The sequence below is a fragment of the Zootoca vivipara genome, chromosome 15 (assembly GCF_965207765.1).
Source record: "Zootoca vivipara chromosome 15, rZooViv2.hap1.1, whole genome shotgun sequence".
NCBI classification, from domain to species: Eukaryota; Metazoa; Chordata; class Lepidosauria; order Squamata; family Lacertidae; genus Zootoca; species Zootoca vivipara.
Window position 1 is genome coordinate 8,101,205 of NC_142598.1, and position 23,778 is coordinate 8,124,982.

The following is a 23,778-nucleotide window of genomic DNA, read 5'->3' on the forward strand; positions in this document are numbered from 1 at the left end:
ACAGGTGTAGGGGAGCAATCTGGAATCCAGCACAGAAGCAGATGAATCATGGAACCATGAAGTGCTCAGAGAGCATGAACAGCAAGCGTGTACATGCAAATCATTCAATTTGCTTAATTTATTCCCATTTGTTGTCAAATTTGGAATCCCAAGCTTTTACCAAAAAAAAAACCCATCCCAAAAACCTTTTCAGGGCAGACTGAAAACAACTGGACGCATCCAGCTAGAGGAATCTAGTCACAGCAGGGCAGGCTGAGCAGTGCCCTTCTCTGTTTGCCAAAGCACACACAATTTTAGACTGCGTAAAAAAAAATACAAGGAAAAATATTTGTGTACCAGTAATGGCTTACTCAGAGTCTCTGTGAATTCGGGTGGGGGAGGCGAGGGGAGAAGAGTGGAACGGGTTGCAAAACAACTCGCGGAGGAGAATGGTTTACCTCTCAAGGCTTTCCAGCATGTGAGAACACACAAAGGTGCGGGGTGGGTGTTTGTGGATTGCGTGTAAAAAGATTCCCGTTTATTCTAAAAATGGCAGCATTTCATTTGTCAACTCCTCCACATGATAGAGAAAAGTATTCCTATTCAGAGAGATCATGGCTTCAATGCCCCAGTCTTCTGCCCCCTTTCGCCACCCCCTGAATCCCAAGGGGGCCACCAGCACATAGGTAGGAGACTGGCTCTTTCGCTTTCCCCAAAGGGTATGAATGCCAGTTCACATGGTTCTAGGATGTAGCCACCCCCAAAGGTAAGGGGGCTCAGAGCTGCCCAGCAGGAGGGTGGGTGGCAGTTTGTGTCTGGCCCAGCCTCTGCCCTCCTCACTCCTTGAGGAAGAAGTGCATCTTGTCATTGATGTTCTTGCGCTCGGGGTTGAGGCGCTTCAGGATCTGGGCCAGCACATTGACCGTCTGCTCACTGCTCAGCCCCGTCTTCTTGGTCTGGAATTTCTTCAGCAGATCCTTGGTGGTCATGGGCTTTCGGGTCAAGTAGCGGCGCACGGCATCCTCCGTCAGCTGCACATCGCTGCAAGGAAGCGAGGGCAGGTTAATGCAATGGCACGAGGCAGGGCGGAGCAGGGTGGAAGAGGAAGGCAAAACCTAAGTGCCAGAATTGGCCCCCCTGCCCTTCTCTGGCTCGTGCAGCAGTCCAGGACAACCACGGTGCTCGAAAACACAGGTGTACTTCTAAACCTCGCCAAAAACTTCAGGCCCTAAGCTTTGCAGTGCCCAGATCCTGATCGGCAACAGTGAATATTTAAAACGTTGCTTTACAGAGTGTTTTCAGGCATTTCTCATAAATTCTTACAGCGGTCCCTCTTTTAACCTTATTAGCTTATTCATTAGGTCTGAATATCTGAGATAATTAGATTATCTGCCCTAACCATTTGGCTTGCCACATGTATTATTATTATTATTATTATTATTATTATTATTATTATTATCTCTTGAGATTTTGGAGAACTGGCTATTGCTGCAGAGAAGTGGGCAATAATGTGCCTGGGACAACAGAGTTGGGGACAGGTGGGTGACAGGCCTGAGCTGCCCTGATCACTAGCGTCACACCTAAATGAAGGTATGGCATTGGGGGTGGGTGGGAAGGTCATTGATTGCTGTGGCCTTTCTCTGGCACATCCTTCAGGTAGCAAGACCTGGACTGTCATAGCAGCTCACCTTCCCACCCACCTAGTGTAGTGGTGCTGCTGGAAAAGCAGTAGGAGGAGGAGTTCATAATAAGACGATTCAACTGTAAATGAGGCAGCTGAGCTGGTGCTTTCCTAAGGTCACGGTGGGCCTGACTCAGCTGTGTCTCCCTCAGCACAGCACCGGCATAATTCCAAGGGTCAGGGGGGGGGGGTTTCCACCATTCACAGAACCCTACGTCTTCTGTCAGTCTGCTTAGAAACGGGATCTGAGGGCTTGTACCCTTCACAAATATTCCCCCCGTGTTTTGAGCGTGGTGGTGGCTCTCGGAAACAGAGGCTCACCAAAGGCAGCCATTAGTAAGACTGGGGGGGGCATGAACTGATCCTCACATCCTGTATTCTTAGCCATGCCCATCATCGTCCGCTATGGCAGGGTTACCCAACCTTGGGTCTCCAGCTGTTTTTGGACTACAACCCCCATCATCCCTAGCTAGCAGGACCAGTGGCCAGGGGAGGTGGGAATTGTAGTCCAAAAACAGCTGGAGACCCAAGGTTGGGAAACACTGCGCTACGGATTAGGGAGTTAATACAATTGCTTAATTCTTCAAACTGCTTCTGGAAAGCTCATCAACACTGATGCGAAGTGTGTCATCATAGTTGCAGAAGGGCCCAACACACAGCAAGGACCCTCCCCACCTCTGCCCCAAACAAGAGCTAGCACTTATACACTTAAATAAAAAAGGTAAAGGACCCCTGGATGGTTAAGTCCAGTCAAAGGCAACTATGGGGTGTGTTGCTCAGGCCAAGGGAGCTGGCGTTTGTCCACAGACAGCTTTCCGGATCGAGTGGCCACCATTTGTTGCACTTCTGGCGCAACAGAACACCGTGGCGGAAACCAGAGCACACGGAAACGCAGCTTATAGGGACACAGGTGGCACTGTGGTCTAAAAACCACTGAGCCTCTTGGGCTTGCTGATCAGAAGGTCGGCAGCTCGAATCCCCGTGACGGGGTAAGCTCTTGTTACTCTGACCCAGCTCCTGCCAACCTAGCAGTTCGAAAGCACGCCAGCGCAAGTAGATAAATATGTACCGCTGTGGCAGGAAGGTGAATTTATATGCTTACCCACTGCTGGGTGTTGACTTGCCCGACTGTGGCTGGGGGGTAGATTTCCCAGAGGTGGTGGAGGCCTGGGGCCCAGCGTCCAACTTCAGCCTCTTTGCTGCGGGTAGCTCACTGGACCCTGCCTGCCGCTTTCCTGTTCCAGGAAAAGAAAAGAAAACCAGCTGGCCTCAGGACAACCATTGCAATGCACCTTCCCTTTCACCCCTGGAGCCCGAATGAATGAGGCTAAAGAGGGAATGGATGCCTCAGTAATTTGTGCATTTGTGGGTTTTGCTACTATTCATTTACAGCCGTACCTTGGTCCTCAAACGCCTTGGAACTCGTACATTTTGGCTCCCAAACACAGAAAACCCGGAAGTAAGTGTTTCAGTTTTCGAATGATTTTTGGAAGCCAAATGTCTGACACAGCTTCCGCTTGAGTGCAGGAAGCTCCTGCAGCCAATTGGAAGCCACGCCTTGATTTTTGAACGTTTTCAGAAGTCGAACGGACTCCCGGGAACAGATTACATTCGAGAACCAAGGTACAACTGTATTGCTATTTTCTAACTATGGGATACAAAATACAGGTAGGTAGCTGTGTTGGTCTGCCATAGTCGAAACAAAATAAAAAAATTCCTTCCAGTAGCACCTTAGAGACCAACTAAGTTTGTTATTGGTATGAGCTTTTGTGTGCATGCACACTTCTTTAGATATGCTGAACATTCTATACAATATCTCAAAGTAGCTGTCATATTACAAAAGAATTTCAGAAATAGACTGGAAAGAGAAGTTGCTGAATTACAACTTATTAACAAACTTAAAACCATGGAGAGACCTGGTCTAAATAGAGACATTGGATTCTTATCTCATTATACATGATAAAGCTATTTTTGGCTATCTCATCCCTAGCTTTTTCCTGTAAGATTAATTGCAGTCGTTAACAGTCGTCAACTGGTTTACCACACCTATCAGCCAATCACCCATTCCCACCACCCTTCAGAGTAATACCCCTCCCCACCCTCTCACTATATATAAAGATCTGGTGGCTTCTGTTTCGGTCTATCTGAAGAAGCGTGCATGCACATGAAAGCTCATACCAAGAACAAACTTAGTTGGTCTCTAAGGCGTTTCCGTGCGCTGCTCTGGTACTCCAGAAGCGGCTTAGTCATGCTGGCCACATGACCCGGAAGCTGTACGCCAGCTCCCTCGGCCAGTAAAGCGAGATGAGCGCCGCAACCCCAAAGTCGTCCGCGACTGGACCCAACGGTCAGGGGTCCCTTTACCTTTAAGGCGCTTCTGGAAGGAATTTTTTTATGGGATACAAAGAATGGGAGGGGAGAGGCACCAAAGGCCACACAGAAAAGTGGAACAGGTACGGTTTTCAGGCTCGCGGAGGAGCCCTGCCCATTGATCATGGGAGCCATTTGCCTGTATTCCAAAATACATACAAGGCAACAGAAACTTTCAAGAAGCAAAGAAGAGGGCAGCTATTTCGGCTTATACAGTACACAATACAAAGCTAGAGGCAAAGCTCAGAAGTGGCTGTACCTAGTTCCAGTTTGTTGGCTGCGGCCCGCAAGGTGGATGAAGTGCCGGCATCCACTAAGGGCGTCCCTGGGCGGCTGTTCCCTTGTGAGCTGCTAGCCGAGCCCTTGCGTTCCTTCTTGGGAGGAGTCTTCTTTTTCTGTGAGGGCAGAAACACAGGCTCAGCCAGGGTTCCCTTTTCCACTCAAGAACCACCAGTACATGTGGCGCCCTCAATACGCTGTTGGGCTTTAGCTCTGATCATTGGCTGAGCTGTCTGGGGCCGATGGGAGAGCTGGGAGTCCAATGCCACGGGCGCTTCATCCCCGAATTACAGGCACCCAAACAGGAACCTCTTTTCCCCTGTGTGAAAATGGCTCTAGCCCACAGAGCTTTTGCTAGAAACGACATCAACTTTAAAACATCAAAAACATAGCTCCATAGCTCCTAAGGAAAGCAACTAAGAACAGAAATAACAGGAATGGAATTACTTATACAGTCGTACCTTGGAAGTCAAACGGAATCCGTTCCGGAAGTCCGCTTGACTTCCAAAACGTTTGGAAACCAAAGTGCAGCTTCTGATTGGCTGCAGGAAGCTCCTCAAGCCAATCGGAAGCCACAGAAGCCCCACCAGACGTTTGGCTTCCAAAAATAGTTCGCAAACCGGAACAATCACTTCCGGGTTTGCGTCGTTTGGGAGCCAAAGTACCACTGTATTATGCTGTATTAAATATTATTTTTATTTTATTTATGTTTTATTGATTTAATATGCTGTAAACCGCTTTGAGATTTTTCTTAAAAATATAAAGCGGTATAGAAATTAAATAAATAAATAAAATAAAAATTGAAAGTTCTATAACCCTTAGCACGATTATGTCCATACCAAAGAAAAAATGATAATGGCTGGATACATATTAAGAGTTTTTATAGAGGGGTCTCTACAAACAAAATGGCCCCAGCTCTCTGCAAAAAACAAAAACAAAACACTGTTCTGTTCCTGCCAGGGAAGTAGGGGGTCAGCACTCTGTCCCCATGTTAAGCTTGTCAGCCAAGGCAGCAGAATGAATCACATAACACACCTTGAGATGGAAGCCTAGCCCATCTATGAAGCAGGTGGGAATGACAGAATCTCAAGGTGGAAGGGAGACTGGACCAGTTCAGTTGGCAGCTGGGAGGAATGTAAGAATAATAATAATAAAATGCTTTCTTGCATTGATAAAAGAAATCCCTGAAAGTCGACCCCTGCAAATCTACCACATCGGGGAGAAAACTTGCAGCTGATGCAATGCTCATTCTCTGCCTGCAGGAAGTTAGTACAAGTGGATATTTTAAAAAATATGGTTTTTTTCAATGCCACTGTCAGTGTCACACAGCCCGTTCTACCACGTATGGGGACCAGGCTTAGGCTGGAAATGGCAGCTGTTCTCCAAACAAGGCCCCTACCCCTGGAATGCCACCCCCCACCCACAATGCATCTGGGCTTACCGTCATGAAGAGTGCTGAAGATGCTTCACTGTCAATGTCGCTGTCCTCAGATGTCTCAGACTCATCGCTGGTGTCTGTAAAGCAGAGCCAAACCAAGTCAATCTGGGCTTTGCTGTCTTCGTGGGCAGACTTCAAAACAAACAAGTCACATAGATTCTAGGACAGGCTGCTGCTTGTTCACCAAGGCTCTCTCAGGGAACTGCAAGACCACTCAGATAAAAAGCAAAGCACTAGGCTGGGGTGGCTAATATGGTGGCCTCGAGTTGTTGTGGTCTCCCAGCTCTCACCATCTCTACCTGTTGGCAATGCTGGCTGGGGCTTCTGTGAGTTGGAGCGCAACATCTTCATCTGGAGGGCCCTAAGCTGGGAACTAAACTATCTCCCAAAGCCAGAAATGATGTTTTGATGCTCAAGCTTCTGCCCCTTCTGGGCTTCCAGGTGCGTCTCTGGAGACTTACTTCAGCAGGCCAGGGTTGGGCGCATGCTACAACTGTTGAAATTCTGCCCCAAGGAAGCAAAGTTCTGTTAAGTATAATTGTTTAAATGCACAGTGGAACAGAGAATGTCTGTACTGTATGTATGTTGTGAGGGGTTTAACACTGGAAAATTCCATTGGGCCACACTGAAGCTCTCTAAGCTTCTGAGTTGGTAATTAACTGTTGTTCTCTGCTAGCACTCGTGTGAGTGTCTAACCATAGATCACATGAGGGTATTCAACTGCAAGTCTCTGGATGCCAGAGAGACAACAAAGAGGAGCTGCATAGTCTGAAGCTTTGATTTTTGTTCTGATTGTATTTATGTTATATAAGAATCTGTGCTTGAATATGCATATGCTTTATACAACTTTCGGGATAAAGCATAGGCATACCACTGATTGTTTTTGTACCTGTTTTGAAGTTCTGGTTAATAAAGCTTAAAATAATACTTATGGGTCTGAACAATTTTTATTCCAAAAGGATTCAGTTTTTATGCACCCCATTGCTTCAAGCTGCACATTACTAATATCTGCAGTAAGTTCTGCAGCCTAGCTATAGGGAGACGTTAGCTGCTATAAAGGCTACTCTAGCCCTGATTCCAACAGCCAACACCCACATTCTTTACACATGTCTTTGAGGCCATAAAGGCTTATAAGCCTTGGTTTTTTCAACAAGTGAAAGTCAAGATCCTTGGGAAATTGAATGCTATGCCCACTGCCATAACCTGTGAAATTGCAGCATAAGCTTAGTCTTGCCTCTCTTAAGTCTGACTCATGCTTCCCCTTCCCAGCCTTCTTATGCTGCTTCAGTACTCGAGGCTTTTAGAATTACAGAACCGTAGAGTTGGAAGAGACCACGAGGGTCATCTAGCCCTGCAAAGCATGAATCTTTTGCCCAATGTGGGGCTCAAACCCGCAACCCTGAGATCTCATGCTCTACCAACTGAGCGTCACCTTTCTTTTTCTTTTTATCCTGGGGAGTTGGGGCCTTCTTCTCTTCTTCTTCTTCTTCCTTCTCCTCCGCTGGCTTCTCCTCCTCACTCTCTTCACTGCTCTCGCTTGCTTCGTCTATGCCTGCAAAGCAGAAAGGCAATGGGGTTAGGAGGCAACAGATTTGGGGTTGACTTGTTTCGGGGCAACCATTCCTCAGGAGCTTGCATGATCTGACTTGGAGTCACAGAGGCTCATGGCTGCTCGTAATCACCAAGCAAATCCGCTTGGCAGTTTCCCCCAGTCCCCTAGCCAGCGCCAGCTAAAAGGAAAACTTAACCCGCCTATGCCAGATAGGTTGCTGCTTCCCTCTCTGCAGGGAAGTGCAGTTCTGAGAGGGGTGCAGATTGGCCCTAGAGGTCTTTGAGCAGCCACGTCAAAGTACATCTCTGAGAATTATTTGGGGGAAGCCATGCCATGCAAGCTGGCACAAAACTGGGTAGATCTAACTCAGATTAGGACAAAGACTGAACCAGGAGCGTAGGAAGAGAGGGGCGGTGGGGGCGGCCCGCCCCGAGCGGCGGGCTCCAAGGGGCGCCATCGGGGGCAAGCACCCCGCCCCCGGAACGCGATTCACACCCCTCTGGGAGGCGCGCCCTGCCCCGGAACGCGTGCTGTGCCCCCGGGAGATGTGCCACAGTCCTCCAGGAGGCACGCCATGGGCCTGGAACGGGCGCCAGCATGAAGCTCCGCCACTGGACTGAACAGAATCTCCTTGCAGGTCAACGTCAGTATGCATACCAACATGCATATTGTGGGATGTAATCCATTGGTGCAGTCAAATGCAACATTCCTTATTTCCCTAGAGTGGGCACAAGCAGGGGGACATCCAGTCAGTGTAGCTTCCTGTTCCACTGGTCTGGAGCTTCCTCCCCCTGCATGTGACCTGGGAGATGGGCGTAGCTCTGGCTGACTCCACAAAAAAGCCATGCAGCCATTTTCTCAGTTCGTCTTGTCTCTTATTGCTCTTGCTGATCTTTTGCTGCCATGGTGTGCTCTCCTGCAGTCATTTTGCTCTATTAATGCAATTAATTAATGTAATTTTGCTGTCTGCTGGCTCTCAGCCGGCAGCACATGAGTTCAGTCTCCCTATGAGATAAACTCACTCTTTCTTTGTGTAACTATTAAGTAAAGCCTGCCTTTCAGGGATCATATCATGAACTGAATAAATGTTTTGTTACTTTACTCAGAGACTCTTGTGTATTTATCCTTTTAAGGGGGATCAAAGGGCACACCAGGAAATAATCTTAACTAAGAGATTAAAATGAATCTGCAAACTAGCTTCCAGCTATATTGAGGGGAATCTGCTCTGCTACATCACTTACTAGCGTGATTGAAGGAAGGATAATACTTATCCAATATATCCTTTCGTACTCTCCTTAACATTCCCACACATCTTACAAAGGAGATGAGCCAACGGATAAAAACCACCAAGATGCCAATGGGCTGTTCCAGGTCTTGCTGCCATCTTGAACTTTAGGATTCGCTCATTTGCACGACCTGCTCAGCAACACACCTTTTGGGGTGTCTTCCTCTTTGGTGACCTTGGGCTTGCCCACGGCTTCTTCCGCAGAGCTGCTGTAAGAGGACAGGGAGAACCCTCAGTGAGAATGGACACAACACACAGAGGCAACATGAAGTGTCGGCAGGGAAAGCCACCCGTCCCAACAGGGGGAATAGGAAAGAGAAGCAGCAGCAGATTGACCACCCTGGGGGTGACCAGGCAATGCTTGCCCCCCTTGCTGGGAAAAATAACCTGCCCACTTCCTGTCCACGGCGGTGCCCACCTGGATCCGTCAGACATGTAGTCAACCTCTTGCCCTTCAAAGTCCCCATCATCGCTGTCTTCAAAGGCTTCATCGTCGGATCCCTTCTTCTTCTTTTTCTTCTTTGTCAGAGGGGCTTTCTTCTTGGGCTTGCTGGGTTTCTCATCTGATGAATAATGGGACGACATTAAACACTTTTATCCGAATGCAGGAATCTCGAGAAATCTCACTGGGAGTGGTAGCCCAGAGGTATAACCCAAGGGGAAGAGGAGAGAAAAGAAAAGGGGTGCATTTTATAAAGCACAGACCTGGGACCCTCCAGGTGTTTCAGGCCTACAACTCCCATCATCCCTGATCATTGACCAGGCTGGCTGGGCCTGGTGGGAGTTGGAGTCCAGCAACATCTCGAGGGCCACAGGTGTCCCCATCTGCGGCAAATAGCAAATGCACAGAATCTTCCACTGCAAATTGATTTTTATAAACAAGATGATATGCACAGAGCCAGCGTCAAAGGAGATCTGCCCTCTGTGCGGGCCATGAACTCAAACGAGGAAAAGATCCAGCAATACCAGAGACAAAAGCTGCAGAAGAGTGTGTCAAGGTTTGCTGAAGCCCAACCACTTTTGGAAGCGCCCCAGTTCTTGTTGCATGGCCCACATGTGTCACTGCTACCTATCGCAGTGACTATGCATCTATGCCTTGCCTCTCCCATCCCTCACTGTTTCACTTATAGGACGTAGCTGTCCTTTTGGTCCTTCCTGAAGCCTTACAGAAGTTTGCCCAAGCCTTCCTCCACCTGAGAAAGAATGAAAGCTCAGTGGGGGGGTGAAAGGGAACCCATTATAAAGCTAGCCACTGTCTCTCAGAGAGATCCTTCAAAAACCCAGGTCAGAAAACAGGTAATTTATTGCGTTTTTTTTGAAGCTGTTGTTAAAGTTGCAAAACAATGAAGCATGGGATGGAGCAATGGAGAGTTTCTGAAACAACAATGGGATATTAGCTCCGCCCAAGGCATGATGCAGAACAGCAACAACTGAGAAAAGATAGATAAAATATTTTACAAGCACAGGAAGAATTGTCACGGACAGAATAATTGCCACACAGGAAGAACAAGGATATAGTTTGAGTGCCTCACCTGTAGTTTTATAAATCATGTAATATGTCAATACGAAGTTGTTAATACTGCAGTTCTTGTATAAGGGATTGTTATTTTAACTGGAGTATAATTGAAATTAGTAAGATTTTGGAACGCAGAAATAAAGTAAATCATCAAACCATCCATTCTAGCATGCGGGAGGCCACCTAAATTATATAATTTGGTATCTGAATGATTGGTATCAGTAACTGTATTATAATTTGGCATTGTTATAATGAGGCTATTGTTGGATTATTGTAATTGAAAACTAATAAAATTCTTATGTATAAAAAAAATCCAGGTCAGAGCTGCCATCCCCCCCACCCCTTGCCCCTCGCACCATCCGCATCACTGAACTCGCTGTCATCCGAGCTCATCTCCAGATCATCTTCCAGGTCATGGATTTTTAGATCGCTCCCTTTCTTTTTGCCTTTCTTCTCCTTCTCCTCCTCTTCTTCATCGCCTTGGTCTTTCAGCCGCCGCTGCTGCATGATGGTAAAGTGGTTCAGAACCTTGTTCCGCCTGCAAAAGGCAAAAAAAGGGGGGGGGAGACTCAACTGGGTTGCTCCTTAAAGCCGCGGTTCCCCAAGGCACTGTGGTTGGGAGGCAAGGGCCACGTGGCTCGGGGACTCGCAAGAAACCTGGCTGGAGCCTTAAAGCACCAGGCAGTTCCTGGGCAGGGGACCAGAATTTTTTGTTTCTTATGCACATGAAAGATGCTATACAAATTATAAGATACGGGTGGCGCTGTGGTCTAAACCACTGAGCCTCTTGGGCTTACTGATCAGAAGGTCAGCGGTTCAAATCCCCACGGCGGAGTGAGTCCCTGTTGCTCTGTCCCAGCTTCTGCCAACCTAGCAGTTTGAAAGCACACCAGTGCAAGTAGATAAATAGGTACTGCTGTGGCGGGAAGGTAAATGGTGTTTCTGTGCGCTGCTCTGGGTTCAGTCATGGTGTTCTGTTGCGCCAGAAGCGGTTTAGTCCTGCTGGCCACATGACCCAGAAAGCTGTCCGCGGACAAACGCCGGCGCCCTTGGCCTGAAGCAAGATGAGCACTGCAACTCCATAGTCGCCTTTGACTGGACTTAACCATCCAGGGGTCCTTTACCTTTTTACCTTATAAGGGGAACAGAAGCACTGGACCCAAGGTGAGAGACATCGCCACACCCTGGAAGCTTCCTAAAGATCTCTCCACTAGGCCAAGAGAAGGCTGGGAGATACCAGCTTTTCAACATTGCAATGTATTACTAGCCAAACACTGTGATGTAGTGATACATTGTGATGTTGAAAAGCGGAAGGAGGAACGAGCTACATTGGTCCTGGCCCAGCGAGGCGCCGGTGCAGATGCAGCTTTTTTCTCCCTCCAGACGCCGAGTTCTAGTGGTGGAGGGACTCAGGAGTGGTGGCAGTTTCACTCGCGATAAATAGCTGTCAACTTCCGCATTGAAAAATAAGGGATCAGAAGACTCACCCAGCAGCGTGGCACCGGAAGTCATTTCTGCGCATGTCTGGACATGCGCAGAAGTGACCTCCGGTGCTGGCTCTGCCCATGTCTGGGCAGTGAAAGAAAATCGCTTCTGCGCATCGACTTCCGGTGCCGGCTGCCCATGTCCGCATGTCTGGACACTAAAAATCGCTTCTGTGCATGATTTTCTTTCGGTGCCCAGACACGGGCAGGGCTGCGCGGCACCAGAAACTGGGCATGCGCAGAGGTGATTTTCGGCAGCACTCAGCAAGTGAGCGAGCAGCCAGCTGCCAAGCAAGGCGCTTTACCGGGTGGCGGCTGGCTGCTCGCTCATTGGGGGGGGGGGGGGGGCAAGTGGAGCCTCCCTGGCTAGCAGGGAGGGAGAGGAGCTGCTTCCTTGGAAATCCGGTAAATTTACGGGGTATTTAACAATCCAGGGTCGCGGTGGGAAGCGGATTTAAATCCGGGGGTTTCCTGCCAAAAACAGGAGGGTTGACAGCTATGCACGATATACCACTCAGTGAAGAAGCCATTGCACTCTGGCCTTCAAACTGATCCTGGGCGATGTATCGATACACCACCCAGGCCTAGCAGCTTCTCTAGCTAGCATGGGTAAGATGTACGGGCTGCATTCAACTAACTTGCTGTGCTATCAGAAACCAGCACAATGTGAGATGATAAAAAATAAAAAAATGTTTAAAATAACTTTTGCTAAGAAACCAGAAGCATTTTTATTAGGAATTACAGGTACCAACACCCCAAAGGACCAGAAAAGACTTTTTATGTACGGAACAACTAGCCCAGAGATGGTCCAAAGAAGACAAGGAATGGCAAAGAAGACAAGGAGACGAATGGCAAACCAAGCTGATGGACTATGCCGAAATGGTAAAGCTGACTGGAAAACTCAGGAGCCAAGAGGACAAAAACTTTACAAAAGAATGGGGAAAATATATAAGTTATCTAAGAGACCACTGTAAGCAGATGGAAACATGGGCAGGATTTTGACTTCACTTGTAGTGTAATAATTACTATGGACAATATGAATTGATATAAAAGTTAGAATTTGGAAGAAGATGCAGTTTTAAATGTTTAAAATGGGATTCCATGGGGTGGGGGTGGGTGGGAAGCCCGGAGATTTGCCGAAATATCTGTATATGGATATATGTTTGGATTTTTATAATTCTGTATTGGTAAAATCAAATAAAAATGATTTCAAAAAGGAAGGAAGAAAAAGAAACCAGCACAATGATTCCTGCTAGCTCAAGAGGACTCTCCTGCCACCGTGCACTGCCCAAATCTGCAGCTGCTGGGTGACCTTGGGCTAGTCACACTTCTCTGAAGTCTCTCAGCCTCACTCACCTCACAGAGTGTTTGTTGCGGGGGAGGAAGGGAAAGGAGAATGTTAGCCGCTTTGAGACTCCTTAGGGTAGTGATAAAGCGGGATATCAAATCCTAACTCTTCTTCTCTTCTTCTTCTCTGGAGGGTCAGGAGAACCCCACAGAACAGTGTACCGGTGGGGAGGAGATGGGGGATCATTCCACCAGGCAGGCAGAGATGCATGAGCTGATGGAACAATCTCTTTACGTTGAATTCCACCCCATGCGTTGTAGTCTACTAGCTTTCACTAGGAATCGACCCCATGAAATTAACAGCCGTGCCTCATTCAGGCCCACCGAAGTCCCTCGGCTCACCTTTCCCACTCCTCCTCAGCTTCCTCTGCAGTCAATGTGCGGTGCTTGGCAATGGGTGTGAAGTTGTACCAGTTGTTGACTGGGAAGGCTTCAAAGGCGCCGTCTGGACACTGGGTGAAGATGTAGTAGGTGGTGTTTTCGGTCACCCCACCCTTCTTCACACCTTTGAACCTGAGCAAAAAGAAGCAGCATGAAGTGTGAAGCAGCAAGCACTCTTAGTACGCCAAAGGTTTTAATGTTAGGGATTCGGTTCCAGAAAGGAGCAAGGCAAGATCAGGGGAAGACACGCCTCTTAAGACTCTGGTGTCAGCTAGAGATATGATTGAAACACTAAATCTGTTGAGTTTTTGAGAACCTCAAGAATTTTAGTTTCTGCTTAAATAAAGCTGTATTGTTATTATTAAATCCTCCACTTGTCGTAGTTCTTAAAACTAGAAAATCACAGGTTCTGGATGTAGGAACAGTTTAGCTCCCTGCTATATATGTATTTTAAATTCCATATTATGCATTTCCTTCCCCTCCCCTCGTCCCACAAGTCTGGAATCAGACGATTCATAGGATAAAAAAATATTTAACTGTCCAAAAATCACAGAAGGCGCACATATGGGTTATAGCCTAACTTTCTAATTTTGAGACTTAAGTTTTCCCAGTTGCAAATGTTTAACTAGAGCAGGCATCACCAAACACCAGATGTTTTGGACTACAATTCCCATCTTCCCCGGCCACTGGTCCTGTTAGCTAAGGATCATGGGAGTTGTAGGCCAAAACATCTGGAGGGCAGCAGTTTGGAGATGCCTGAACTAGAGCTTTCTAGATGTCAAAGTTGCTCCATCCCCTACTCATGAAGCGGGAGAGGTTCATCACATGCTGCAATTCTAGACTTTACCGAGTGCAAGCAAACTGAAGCAAGCCCAAACTCCCAAACTGAGCTGTGAATCAAAATTCTACTGGGCAAAAAGCACCATCACCCACTCACTTGCGCCCAGTCTTGCCATTGACTTTCAGGATCCAGGGCTGGTCTTCAAGCTTGAACTCCTTCAAGATGATGCCATATTTCTTGCGCCGCGCCTCCTCACGCAGCTTGCGGTTGAACTCGCTGCCAGCTCCTGACTCCGGCATCTCTTCTTCCTGGTAGATCTTCTTGTTGCTGAGATCTCGCTCCATCTTTGCCTGTATGGAGGAGCAGAAAAGGGCCAAGGACAAACCATATTGTGTTGTCTCTAAGAAAGAGGCAGGGATGAATTTGCTCTTAAGCAGCTCCAATTCATTACTAAAGGTCTGCTAGCAAAAAGTATGGATTCCAATTAAATACAGTCGTCCCTCGGAAGTCAAACAGAATCTGTTCCGGAAGTCCGTTCGACTTCCAAAATGCTCAGAAACCAAAGCTCCTGCAGCCAATCGGAAGCAGCGGAAGCCCCGGCAGACATTTGGCTTCCAAAAATAGTTCAGAAACTGGAAAAGTCACTTACAGGTTTGTGGCATTCGGGAGCCAAAAAGTCCGAGAACTAAGCAGTTTGGAAACCAAGGTACTACCGTACCCATTGCTACTGTTTCTTGACCACATAAAGTTCCTGCTTTCTATTCAGCTGCAGCCACATTATCGTGACAACCAGGATGAGGGTTTGAAAGAAAGCAGAGCAGCAACAGTGGAGAAGATAGAGAAGCCCACAAGGGTCACGAAGGCCAAGCAGCTCTTTACTGATGACATAAAGGTAAAGGGACCCCTGAACATTAGGTCCAGTTGTGACCGACTCTGGGGTTGCGGCGCTCATCTCGCGTTATTGGCCGAAGGAGCCAACGGACAGCTTCCAGGTCATGTGGCCAGCATGACTAAGCCGCTTCTGGCAAACCAGAGCAGCGCACGGAAACACCATTCACCTTCCCGCTGGAGCGGTACCTATTTATCTACTTGCACTTTGATGTGCTTTCGAACTACTAGGTTGGCAAGAGCAGGGACCAAGCAACAGGAGCTCACCCCGTCATGGGGATTTGAACTACCGACCTTCTGATCAGTAAGCCCCAGGCTCTGTGGTTTAACCCACAGCGCCACCCGCTGTGATGATATAGGTATGTGTAAAGCCAAGACTTTATGTATGTGTAAAGCCAAGACTTTATGCATGTGTAAAGCCAAGACTTTAGTATGGACCCAGACGAAGGCCTGTTCCCACTGAGGCTGTAAGCCTGCATGTAGACTGTTACACTGCCATAGGGGAGCATTCAATCATATGAGCTCCCATCACTAGTCTGAAGCATCACAGCCAAGACACAGGCTTCCTGCCTCAGGAAGACCTAGACCTTAGCTATGCTGAACAGGTTAGCCCAGTGGAGGTGTGAACTAGGAGGTCCTCACAAGCTGATTCACTAGCAGAGATTCTCCTACGGCTCATATTTCAGGGAGATTGTAGCAGTTTGTTGAGATGGGGAGGTCGTCCCTTTGCCAGCAATAAACACTGTATCTAGGAATGCTTTAGAGATAACCAGTACCTCTGTGCTGAGATAATAATTCTCATCCTTTACAAATGCTTCCAAAGAGGCCCGCAAACCCAAACATAAAGAATAATACAGTTTACAACAATATTGTACTAAATCTTCCAACAGTAGGGAACACCCGGATAAAATAGATACACACTGAACAAAAACTATTTGTATAAAGCCTTGCGAAAGGTCTCTTTGCCAGGGTTTTTTAAAAAGTGGAGAAATGTCTGAGTTCTCCAGAGAGAGCATTCAAAAAGTGTGGGGCCACCACTGAAAGGTCCATGTCTCTAGTACCCAGTAAGCTAGAGAGCAGGGCTTACTTAAGAGGCTGAGTTTAAGGCCCTGGGGTTGTATGGACACAAACAATCCTTCACATAAGCCAGCCCAAGGTAGTTATGGGAAGTGCTCAATATGGAACATTCAATCGGCTGCTGCCTGGCTTGGTGACTGAAACCTTCAGCCGCAAGGATGCTACTAGCCCAGAGAGGGAAAGAAGGAGGCGTCCCTACCAGTGAGGAATGGCAAACTAAGCTGTTGGATTACGCCGAAATGGCGAAACTGATCGGAAAGCTCAGGAACCAAGATGACAAAAACTTCAGGAAAGAATGGGAATATAACTTATTGAGGAGACTGCTGTAAGCGATGAAAACAATAGCAGGATTTTGACAACACTTGAAATGTCACAAACACTACGGACAATATGGACAGATTCAAAATATAATTACGAAATAATATGCAGTCGAAAATGTTGACAATAGGGACCCAAGGAGGGGATGGTGGGAAGTCTCGAGATTCAGAGGAATCTGGATATATGGATATGGATTTGGTACTGTTTTAACTCTTTATTTATAAAAATGATTTCAAAAAAAGAAAAAAAAGAAAGCTTCAGCAGCCTGAGTGCAGAGTCTTACCTGGTGCCAAGTTGCAAAGTTCACCTTGTCAGCAGCATTGAATGCCATGATGTTGTATTTTTTGGAGGTGTTTCTGTGGAGAAAGGAAACAGAAATAAGTCAGATCACTGCCCAGCATCACAGGTTGGAACCGAGTGGGAATGCTCCACCCAAAGAACCCCTTTTTCTTCTGGTCTAAGGGGAAGCCCACCCCTGTCCCCTGCAGAGAAGCATGAAGCCCGCCTGCAGCTCAGTGCTACCAAGAGCCACATTTCAATGTATGCATATCTACAGCAGGCTCAGAATACCCACTTAAGGCTTTGCTTCACTGGGTAGACATTAAAATCTAACAACCCGACCACAATGCACAAAGCCCTATGCGGCTTGGGACCCTTGTACCTATGGGACCGCCTCTCCTGGTATGCCCTGCGGAGGACCTTAAGGTCCACAAACAACAATATTCTGGAGATCCCGAGCCATAAGATGGCTAGATTGGCCTCTACTAGAGCCAGGGCCTTTTCAGTACTGGCCCCAACTTGGTGGAACGCTCTTTCCCAGGAGACCAGGGCCCTGTGGGATTTGTCATCTTTCTGCAGGGCCTGCAAGACAGAGCTGTTCCGCCTGGCCTTTGGGTTAGACTCAGCTTGACCCCAGTGTTTTTCCTCCCTCATGGCTTGGATTTATGGAATACTTGAAATGAGGCTGCACTTTAAATTTTAACATTGCATTTTCATCTGTATTTTAATTAATTGTTTTTATGTTTTATTGTAATTCTGTTGGTGTCAGCCGCCCTGAGCCCGGTTTTTGACTGGGGAGGGCGGGGTATAAATAAAAAATTATTATTATTATTATTATTATTATTATTATTATTATTATTATTATTAAAGGCTGGTATGTTCAAATGGTGCACCTGCCTGGGTTAGAGGAGGAAAAACTATCACATGAAGGAGATTCAACCACAACACCAGAACATCTGAAGAAAGAAAGCAGGAAAAAGGATTACACTTACTTGGGAACACGGACCACATATTCAGTTGCTGTCTGACTGCTGGTCCCCTACAAAAAAAAGCAACAGAGACAGCGTTTGAAACTCCCATTGTTCTAGGCACATTTTGCAACAGAGAATTTCATTAGCGCGAGCAGTTTCTGAGCTCTGGGCACAGTACTGCGCCTAAGATTTCGGATTAAAACTGCAGAGTGGAAGGAAAGGAGGACCTTTTTCTGCCTCCCCACTTCCAGCTACTCTCTGAAGACCGGAGAAGAGACCCTCTTAAGAATATTAGGGGGGTGGGCAGGGGAAGGACCAGACCATGTGAAAAATGAACATAATATTTTAGCTGCAGTTCGTTCATTTTCAGCTTTGAATTCTTGTTATAAAAAAGTGTGCCTAGACATTCCGCTGTTGCTCCCACAACCTAGGTTTTTAAGGTAGCATTTCATATCTCAGTTTCTAACACTGCTCACTAATCTGGCTGGTGTCCTGAAGCTGTGGCAGCAAAAGCGGTAGGGGGGCAGGCAGGAAATAGCCGACCGTGCCTTTTCAGTTTGGGATGGCGAAAAATTAGTGGGGATTCCCAGAACTGATCCAGTACTGAAACAGGATGAGACCCAAAGATCAGGTGCAATTCAGACAACTCTTGGCCTCCATCCCAGAATGACAGCTCACCAAAGAAGTCATTCCTGGACGTGCTTCGCAGGTATCCAGCCAAGCCTCTCCAAAAGCACGTCTGAGGAAGAAAGAGAATGGAAGAGTTAGTCCCACATGGAGGAATAGAAGAATTGGGGGAGACGTTGGATGACGGGCTGGAGAGAGAGAGGGCTGCCACTTTCTGCTTTCAAGAATCCTTGGCACCTCACGGTGTCCCTTAGGATGTGTGCAGGGTGCCTTTATCTCCAAGCAGGGTTGTCCCCACCCACCGTAACAGGGCAGAGTATTTCTGATCATGCACAGAGGGCCTTTTCCTTTCTGCCAGGAAGCTGCTTAAAAATAAAAATAAAGCATCAGAAAGAGACAGAAAGTCTGGAATGTAGGGGCAAGGTTGAGAAAGAACGGAGTGACTTTGGAAGTGCCTTGGAGGGGAGGAAGGGGGAAAAGAGGCTGGCTGGCGGGAGGGCCGTGTGAACCTGCCTGCACACGTGTCTCTCTCGTTAAAGCTGACAGTTATTTTCCCGTAGGCCAGGGAAATGGAGGATACTAGGCCAGGGTCCACAAAGCGTGGCATCTTAAACTTGTTGTGTAACTCAGGCTGTTGGTCCAGTAATCAGCAACAGGAGAAAAAAAACTGCGCCTGGAATCCATCACGACAGAAGTCTGATGATCGTCAGCCAGAACTCTGCTACCACTGTCAATAATTCGGCCGTCCCGGGGGCCAGTTGGTCCCACAGGTCAAATATGTGATTGCTCTCACAAACGTGATGAACAACACACAAGTCAGTAAATAAGGCTAAACTGCTTTATTTACATATAAACAAACCGGGAGCTCTACATCATGGCCAGTAAAGAGAAAGAACAAAGGAAAACAACAGTCCCACGTAAACATCCTGTCTACGTCACTTCCACTCTGTGGGAATAAAAACACACAGAGTCATATGATACACAATAACCCTATGACTGCAGACGGGGAATGAATCCTAACAGTGTGAACCTGCCTGCGCACGTGTCTCTCTCATTAAAGCTGACAGTTATTTTCCCGTAGGCCAGGGAAATGGAGGATACTAGGCCACGGTCCACAAGGGGTTGCAGCTTAAACTTGTTGTGTAACAGTGTGTGTGGAGGGGAAAGCGGTGGCAGCAGTCATGAGGGCATTAAACCTAATGGCCTGTCTCTGAGATGTCCAAGTACGGTAAGTGGATGTTCCATTTGCAAAATGCACCCAATATGCCTTTTTGGGCAGAAAGTAACAGTTGATACTGTGTGGGTCCTTGTTGCTTTTACGTGCTCTCCTGACCCCGTTCCTTTATAGAGGGGTAGGGTGGATCTTGCAAACCTATTCTTTAGGCGCGCGCGCGCACACACACACACACACACAAAAGACAAAACAAAAACCATGACTATTTGAAGCGATTTAAATGTGTACTGCAGATGAGGCGTCAAACCCCTGCTCTTTAGTGGACCATCTGCCAACATGCAGCAGTCTAGCAAGCTACTCGCTTACACAAAACTGTCACAATTGTAAATTTACTTTCAACCTGATCCTTTGAAAACGGAAAGAAGTCCCAGTTAGTTCAGCTGAATTTACTTTCAAATAAGTAGGCAGAAGATTGAAGCTTTAAGATGGTTGCTCTTTTTTATTTATTTAACTTGATGCACTATATTGTATAAAGGACAGACCCCCCAAACCCTGTAGTGGAGTACAACACCCCAGTGGAGAGCTTTCTAAACTGTGTATCGCGACGCATTAGTGTGCCGGCTGCAGTGTGTGGGTGCATCACGCAAACGCGCCCCGCACTCTTCCCAGGGCTGGAAAGGGGTTAGTTTAACTTCCGGTTTGGTAGCAAAAGTGAATTACCGTGTTGCGAAATGATGCATGTCTAAATGTGTCGCCAGCATGAAAAGTTTGGAAAGCTCTGCCCCAGTGGTTGGATGAACTTGCCTGACTATGATGCATGAGTATGTGTGAGAATGAATTGACATTAACAGCTACATGGAAAGGGATGTTGTGAAGGCAAAGCTCTGTGAGGAAGAGAAACAGAATTTGTTGCTACCTCTACCCCATACACACAGGATAGCTCAGTGGGTTAGAGCGTGGTGCTGATGACGTCAAGGTTGCAGGTTCGATCCCCCGTATAAGACAGCTGCCTATTCCTGCATTGCAGGGGGTTGAGCTAGATCAGGCATGGCCCAACAGGTAGATCATGATCTACCGGTAGATCACTGGACGTCTGTGGTAGATCAGTGGCAGATCTCTGGCTCCCCCCACAAAAGCTCAACAGCTTTGAGCTGAACCCACCCAAAACGGGGTAGATCACTGCCAGATTTTAATTCAGAAAGTAGATCTCAGCCTCTGTGCTAGATGATCCTCAGGGACCCTTCCCACTCTAGAATTCTATGGTGGTGGTTTTTATGCTGGTATTTTCTGTGAACAGCCCTGAGACATCTGGGTATAGGGCAGTACATAAATTCAACAAATAAAATAATAATAATAATAATAATTCTATGAACCACATATGGGATGTACACAGGCCCCTCTCCTTTGGGGGGTAATTCAGCAGTAATTCAGCAGGTGGGGAGATTGTGAGTCATTGAAGCTAAAGTGCATTTGCTAACTTAGGTAAAGGGGCCCCTGACCATCAGGTCCAGTCGTGTCCGATTATGGGGTTGCGGTGCTCATCTCGCTCTATAGGCCGAGGGAGCCGGCGTTTGTCCGCAGATAACTTCCGGGTCATGTGGACAGCATGACAAAGCTGCTTCTGACGAACCAGAGCAGTGCACGGAAACACCGTTTACCTCCCCGCCGGAGCGGTCCCTATTTATCTACTTGCACTTTGATGTGCTTTCGAACTGCTAGGTGGGCAGGAGCTGGGACCGAGCAACGGGAGCTCACCCCGTCACAGGGATTTGAACCGCCGACCTTCTGATCAGCAAGCCCTAGACCAGGCATCCCCAAACTGTGGCCCTCCAGGTGTTTTGGCCTACAACTCCCATGATCCCTAGCTAACAGGACCAGTGGTCAGGAATGATGGGAATTGTAGTCCAAAACATCTGGAGGGCCGAAGTTTGGGGATGCCTGCCCTAGACTCTGTGGTTTAACCCACAGCGCCACCTGGGTCCCTCTAACTTAGATCCGTACATTTCATTGGGCATGGCCAGCATTAGAAACAACCCATTATAATGGGATGCTCTGAAGTCATTGCAACACAGGGTCCTGTCCTTTGCCATCAAAAGTGGCAACCCTAAGCCAGTCCCTACAGAAGGAAGAAGCCTCCGCCAAAAAAGACGAAGAACATTGGCAAACTAAATAATTGAACTATGAAGGACAAAATAGACAATTTGAAACCCAAGAAACAAAGAGGACTTTGAGTTGTTTTTTGTTTTTATTTTTCTTAAAAGGGGCAAAAGTTTAATGCATATCTTTTAAACTTTGTGTATAGACTTCTACATTAGTATAACTTTAAAAACTCTCTTGTAATAAGATGAAGGTTTTAAAATTGGTTTGTTAAGAATGTAAGGTTCTATGGACATGCGTGAACAAGCATAAAACAATGGAATCAAGAGGGGGGAGTGAAGGGAAGTCAAGCAAAAATAATGGTTAAAAAAATTATTTATGTTGGTTTTTTTCTTGTTTTCTAATGATTTTGTATTGTTGTCTTCTTTTTTAAATTTTCGCGTTGGGGTTTTGGGCTGGAGGACGAACCTGTGAATCCCATGCAAGGACTGAACCGGCGGGGGGGCACCCGGACTCCTGGGTCCCTTCCAGGGAATGGGGGTGGGGCAGACCGGGGAGCTTCCGTGGCAGCACTTGCTGGAGTACCGTATTTACGCTCACACCCCGCACCCGCCTCCCTCCCCGCTCCTTCCTCGCCCGACACGCAGCCTCACCTGCCGGGCAGCAGCAACACACCGGACTCCTGCGCTTTCCCGGCCGTCGCCACCCACGCATGCGCGAGGACCAAGGGAGGCGTCTCCGTGGCTCCATAGTCCATTGACACTTCCGGTACCCGTGTGCCAAACTCATTGGCACCCGCCATGTGAGGGGCGTAGGAACTAAAAAACGCGGTGGGAGGGTGGGTTTTTTATTTTTATTTGGATTCAGGAAGGTCTGACGCAGTCGAAATAAATAAATTAATTAAAAAGAGATAGTCTATAAGGTGCTACTGGACAATTTTTTAATTTTTTCCCGACTGCTAGTTCTGGGCTTCTACTAGATGACCATGTGCACATTTTCTAGGCTCATCTCCAAAGAAAGGGAGCCCGTGACTGTTCCTTTAAACAACACACACACGACGGATTTCTGCATACGATACTTGCCCTGCTTTTTGCGTTGCGTCCTAATCGGAACCTTAAGTCGCGGTTGCGTGGAGCTTTGTGACCGCGACCACACCCGCCGGTTAAACTGAGCATGCGCAGAAGGGCCAGTTCCCTTTTACCGGAAGTGGGGAGTCCGAACCGGTTGCTGTGGAAACCGCGCCCATCGGAAGGGGCGTGACGTAAATTAGCACCTCCTCTCGCCTTAAAAGGCAATCCTGTGACGCGCCGTGACGCTAAGAATGCGGGCTAAATCTATCAAGGTTGCAGATGAATGCGGATTAATGTCGCGTTTATTGGCCTGTCAGAGGAAAGAGCGTTGCACCTTCTTGATAGACAGTCAGGTGTTCGCAACTGCTGTTTAGTTTTTAAATTTCATTTTAAAAAATCCCTGTTCTCCAAGGCCAGGGCAGCATAAAAGGGGATATATGGGGATTACCCTGTTCTATCCTCATCATAACCCTGTAGGGTAGGCTGCGGACGCACGCGCGCGCACACAAATGAGTGAATAGCACAAAATCTCGTGTTCAGAGACCTGAACCCTGGTCTCTCAGTCAGACATTATTTTAATCACTCCACCACAGTTGTCTGCAGTGCTTTTTTTTTCTGGGGGGACGCATACCCTGAAACATTTTGTGAATCAAGTTTGGCCTCATTGAAGGGCAGTATTTCAATATGAGTAGGAAAATGAGAGTACCCCTAAACATTTTTAAGGAAAAAAGCACTGGTTGTCTGTATAACTGTGCCTCTTTCGCTGGAGAGCCAAACAACACATTTAACATTTGTTGTTGTTTAGTCGTTTAGTCGTGTCCGACTCTACGTGACCCCATGGACCAGAGCACGCCAGGCACTCCTGTTTTCCACTGCCTCCCGCAGTTTGGTCAAACTCATGTTCGCAGCTTTGAGAACACTGTCCAACCATCTCATCCTCTATCGTCCCCTTCTCCTTGTGTCCTCAATCTTTCCCAACATCAGGGTCTTTTCCAGGGAGTCTTCTCTTCTCATGAGGTGGCCCAAGTATTGGAGCCTCAGCTTCACGATCTGTCCTTCCAGTGAGCGCTCAGGGCTGATTTCCTTCAGAATGGATAGGTTTGATCTTCTTACAGTCCATGGGACTCTCAAGAGTCTCCTCCAGCACCATAATTCAAAAGCATCAATTCTTTGGCGATTACCTA

At 47.4% G+C, this 23,778-nt stretch overlaps 1 protein-coding gene across 2 annotated transcripts; it reads right to left on the minus strand.

The window, feature by feature from the left end:
- Positions 1 to 495: 495 nt before the first annotated feature.
- On the minus strand, positions 496 to 22,709 carry GTF2F1 (general transcription factor IIF subunit 1). 2 transcript variants are annotated; one of them, XM_035141191.3, is made up of 14 exons: positions 22,607 to 22,709; positions 18,305 to 18,365; positions 17,648 to 17,694; positions 16,660 to 16,732; positions 14,250 to 14,443; positions 13,274 to 13,444; positions 10,457 to 10,638; positions 9,003 to 9,147; positions 8,732 to 8,793; positions 7,180 to 7,299; positions 5,751 to 5,824; positions 4,290 to 4,425; positions 2,763 to 2,895; positions 496 to 1,020 (listed from the first exon to the last, which is right to left on the minus strand). In XM_035141191.3, exons 2-14 carry the CDS (start codon positions 18,314 to 18,316, stop codon positions 816 to 818), a joined length of 1,554 nt encoding a protein of 517 aa, XP_034997082.3. In that variant the 5' UTR covers positions 18,317 to 18,365; positions 22,607 to 22,709; the 3' UTR covers positions 496 to 815. The 2 variants fall into 2 exon arrangements, with proteins under 2 accessions (XP_034997082.3, XP_034997081.3); XM_035141190.3 differs by lacking the exon at positions 22,607 to 22,709 and adding an exon at positions 22,178 to 22,238.
- Between the last annotated feature and the right edge of the window lie 1,069 nt (positions 22,710 to 23,778).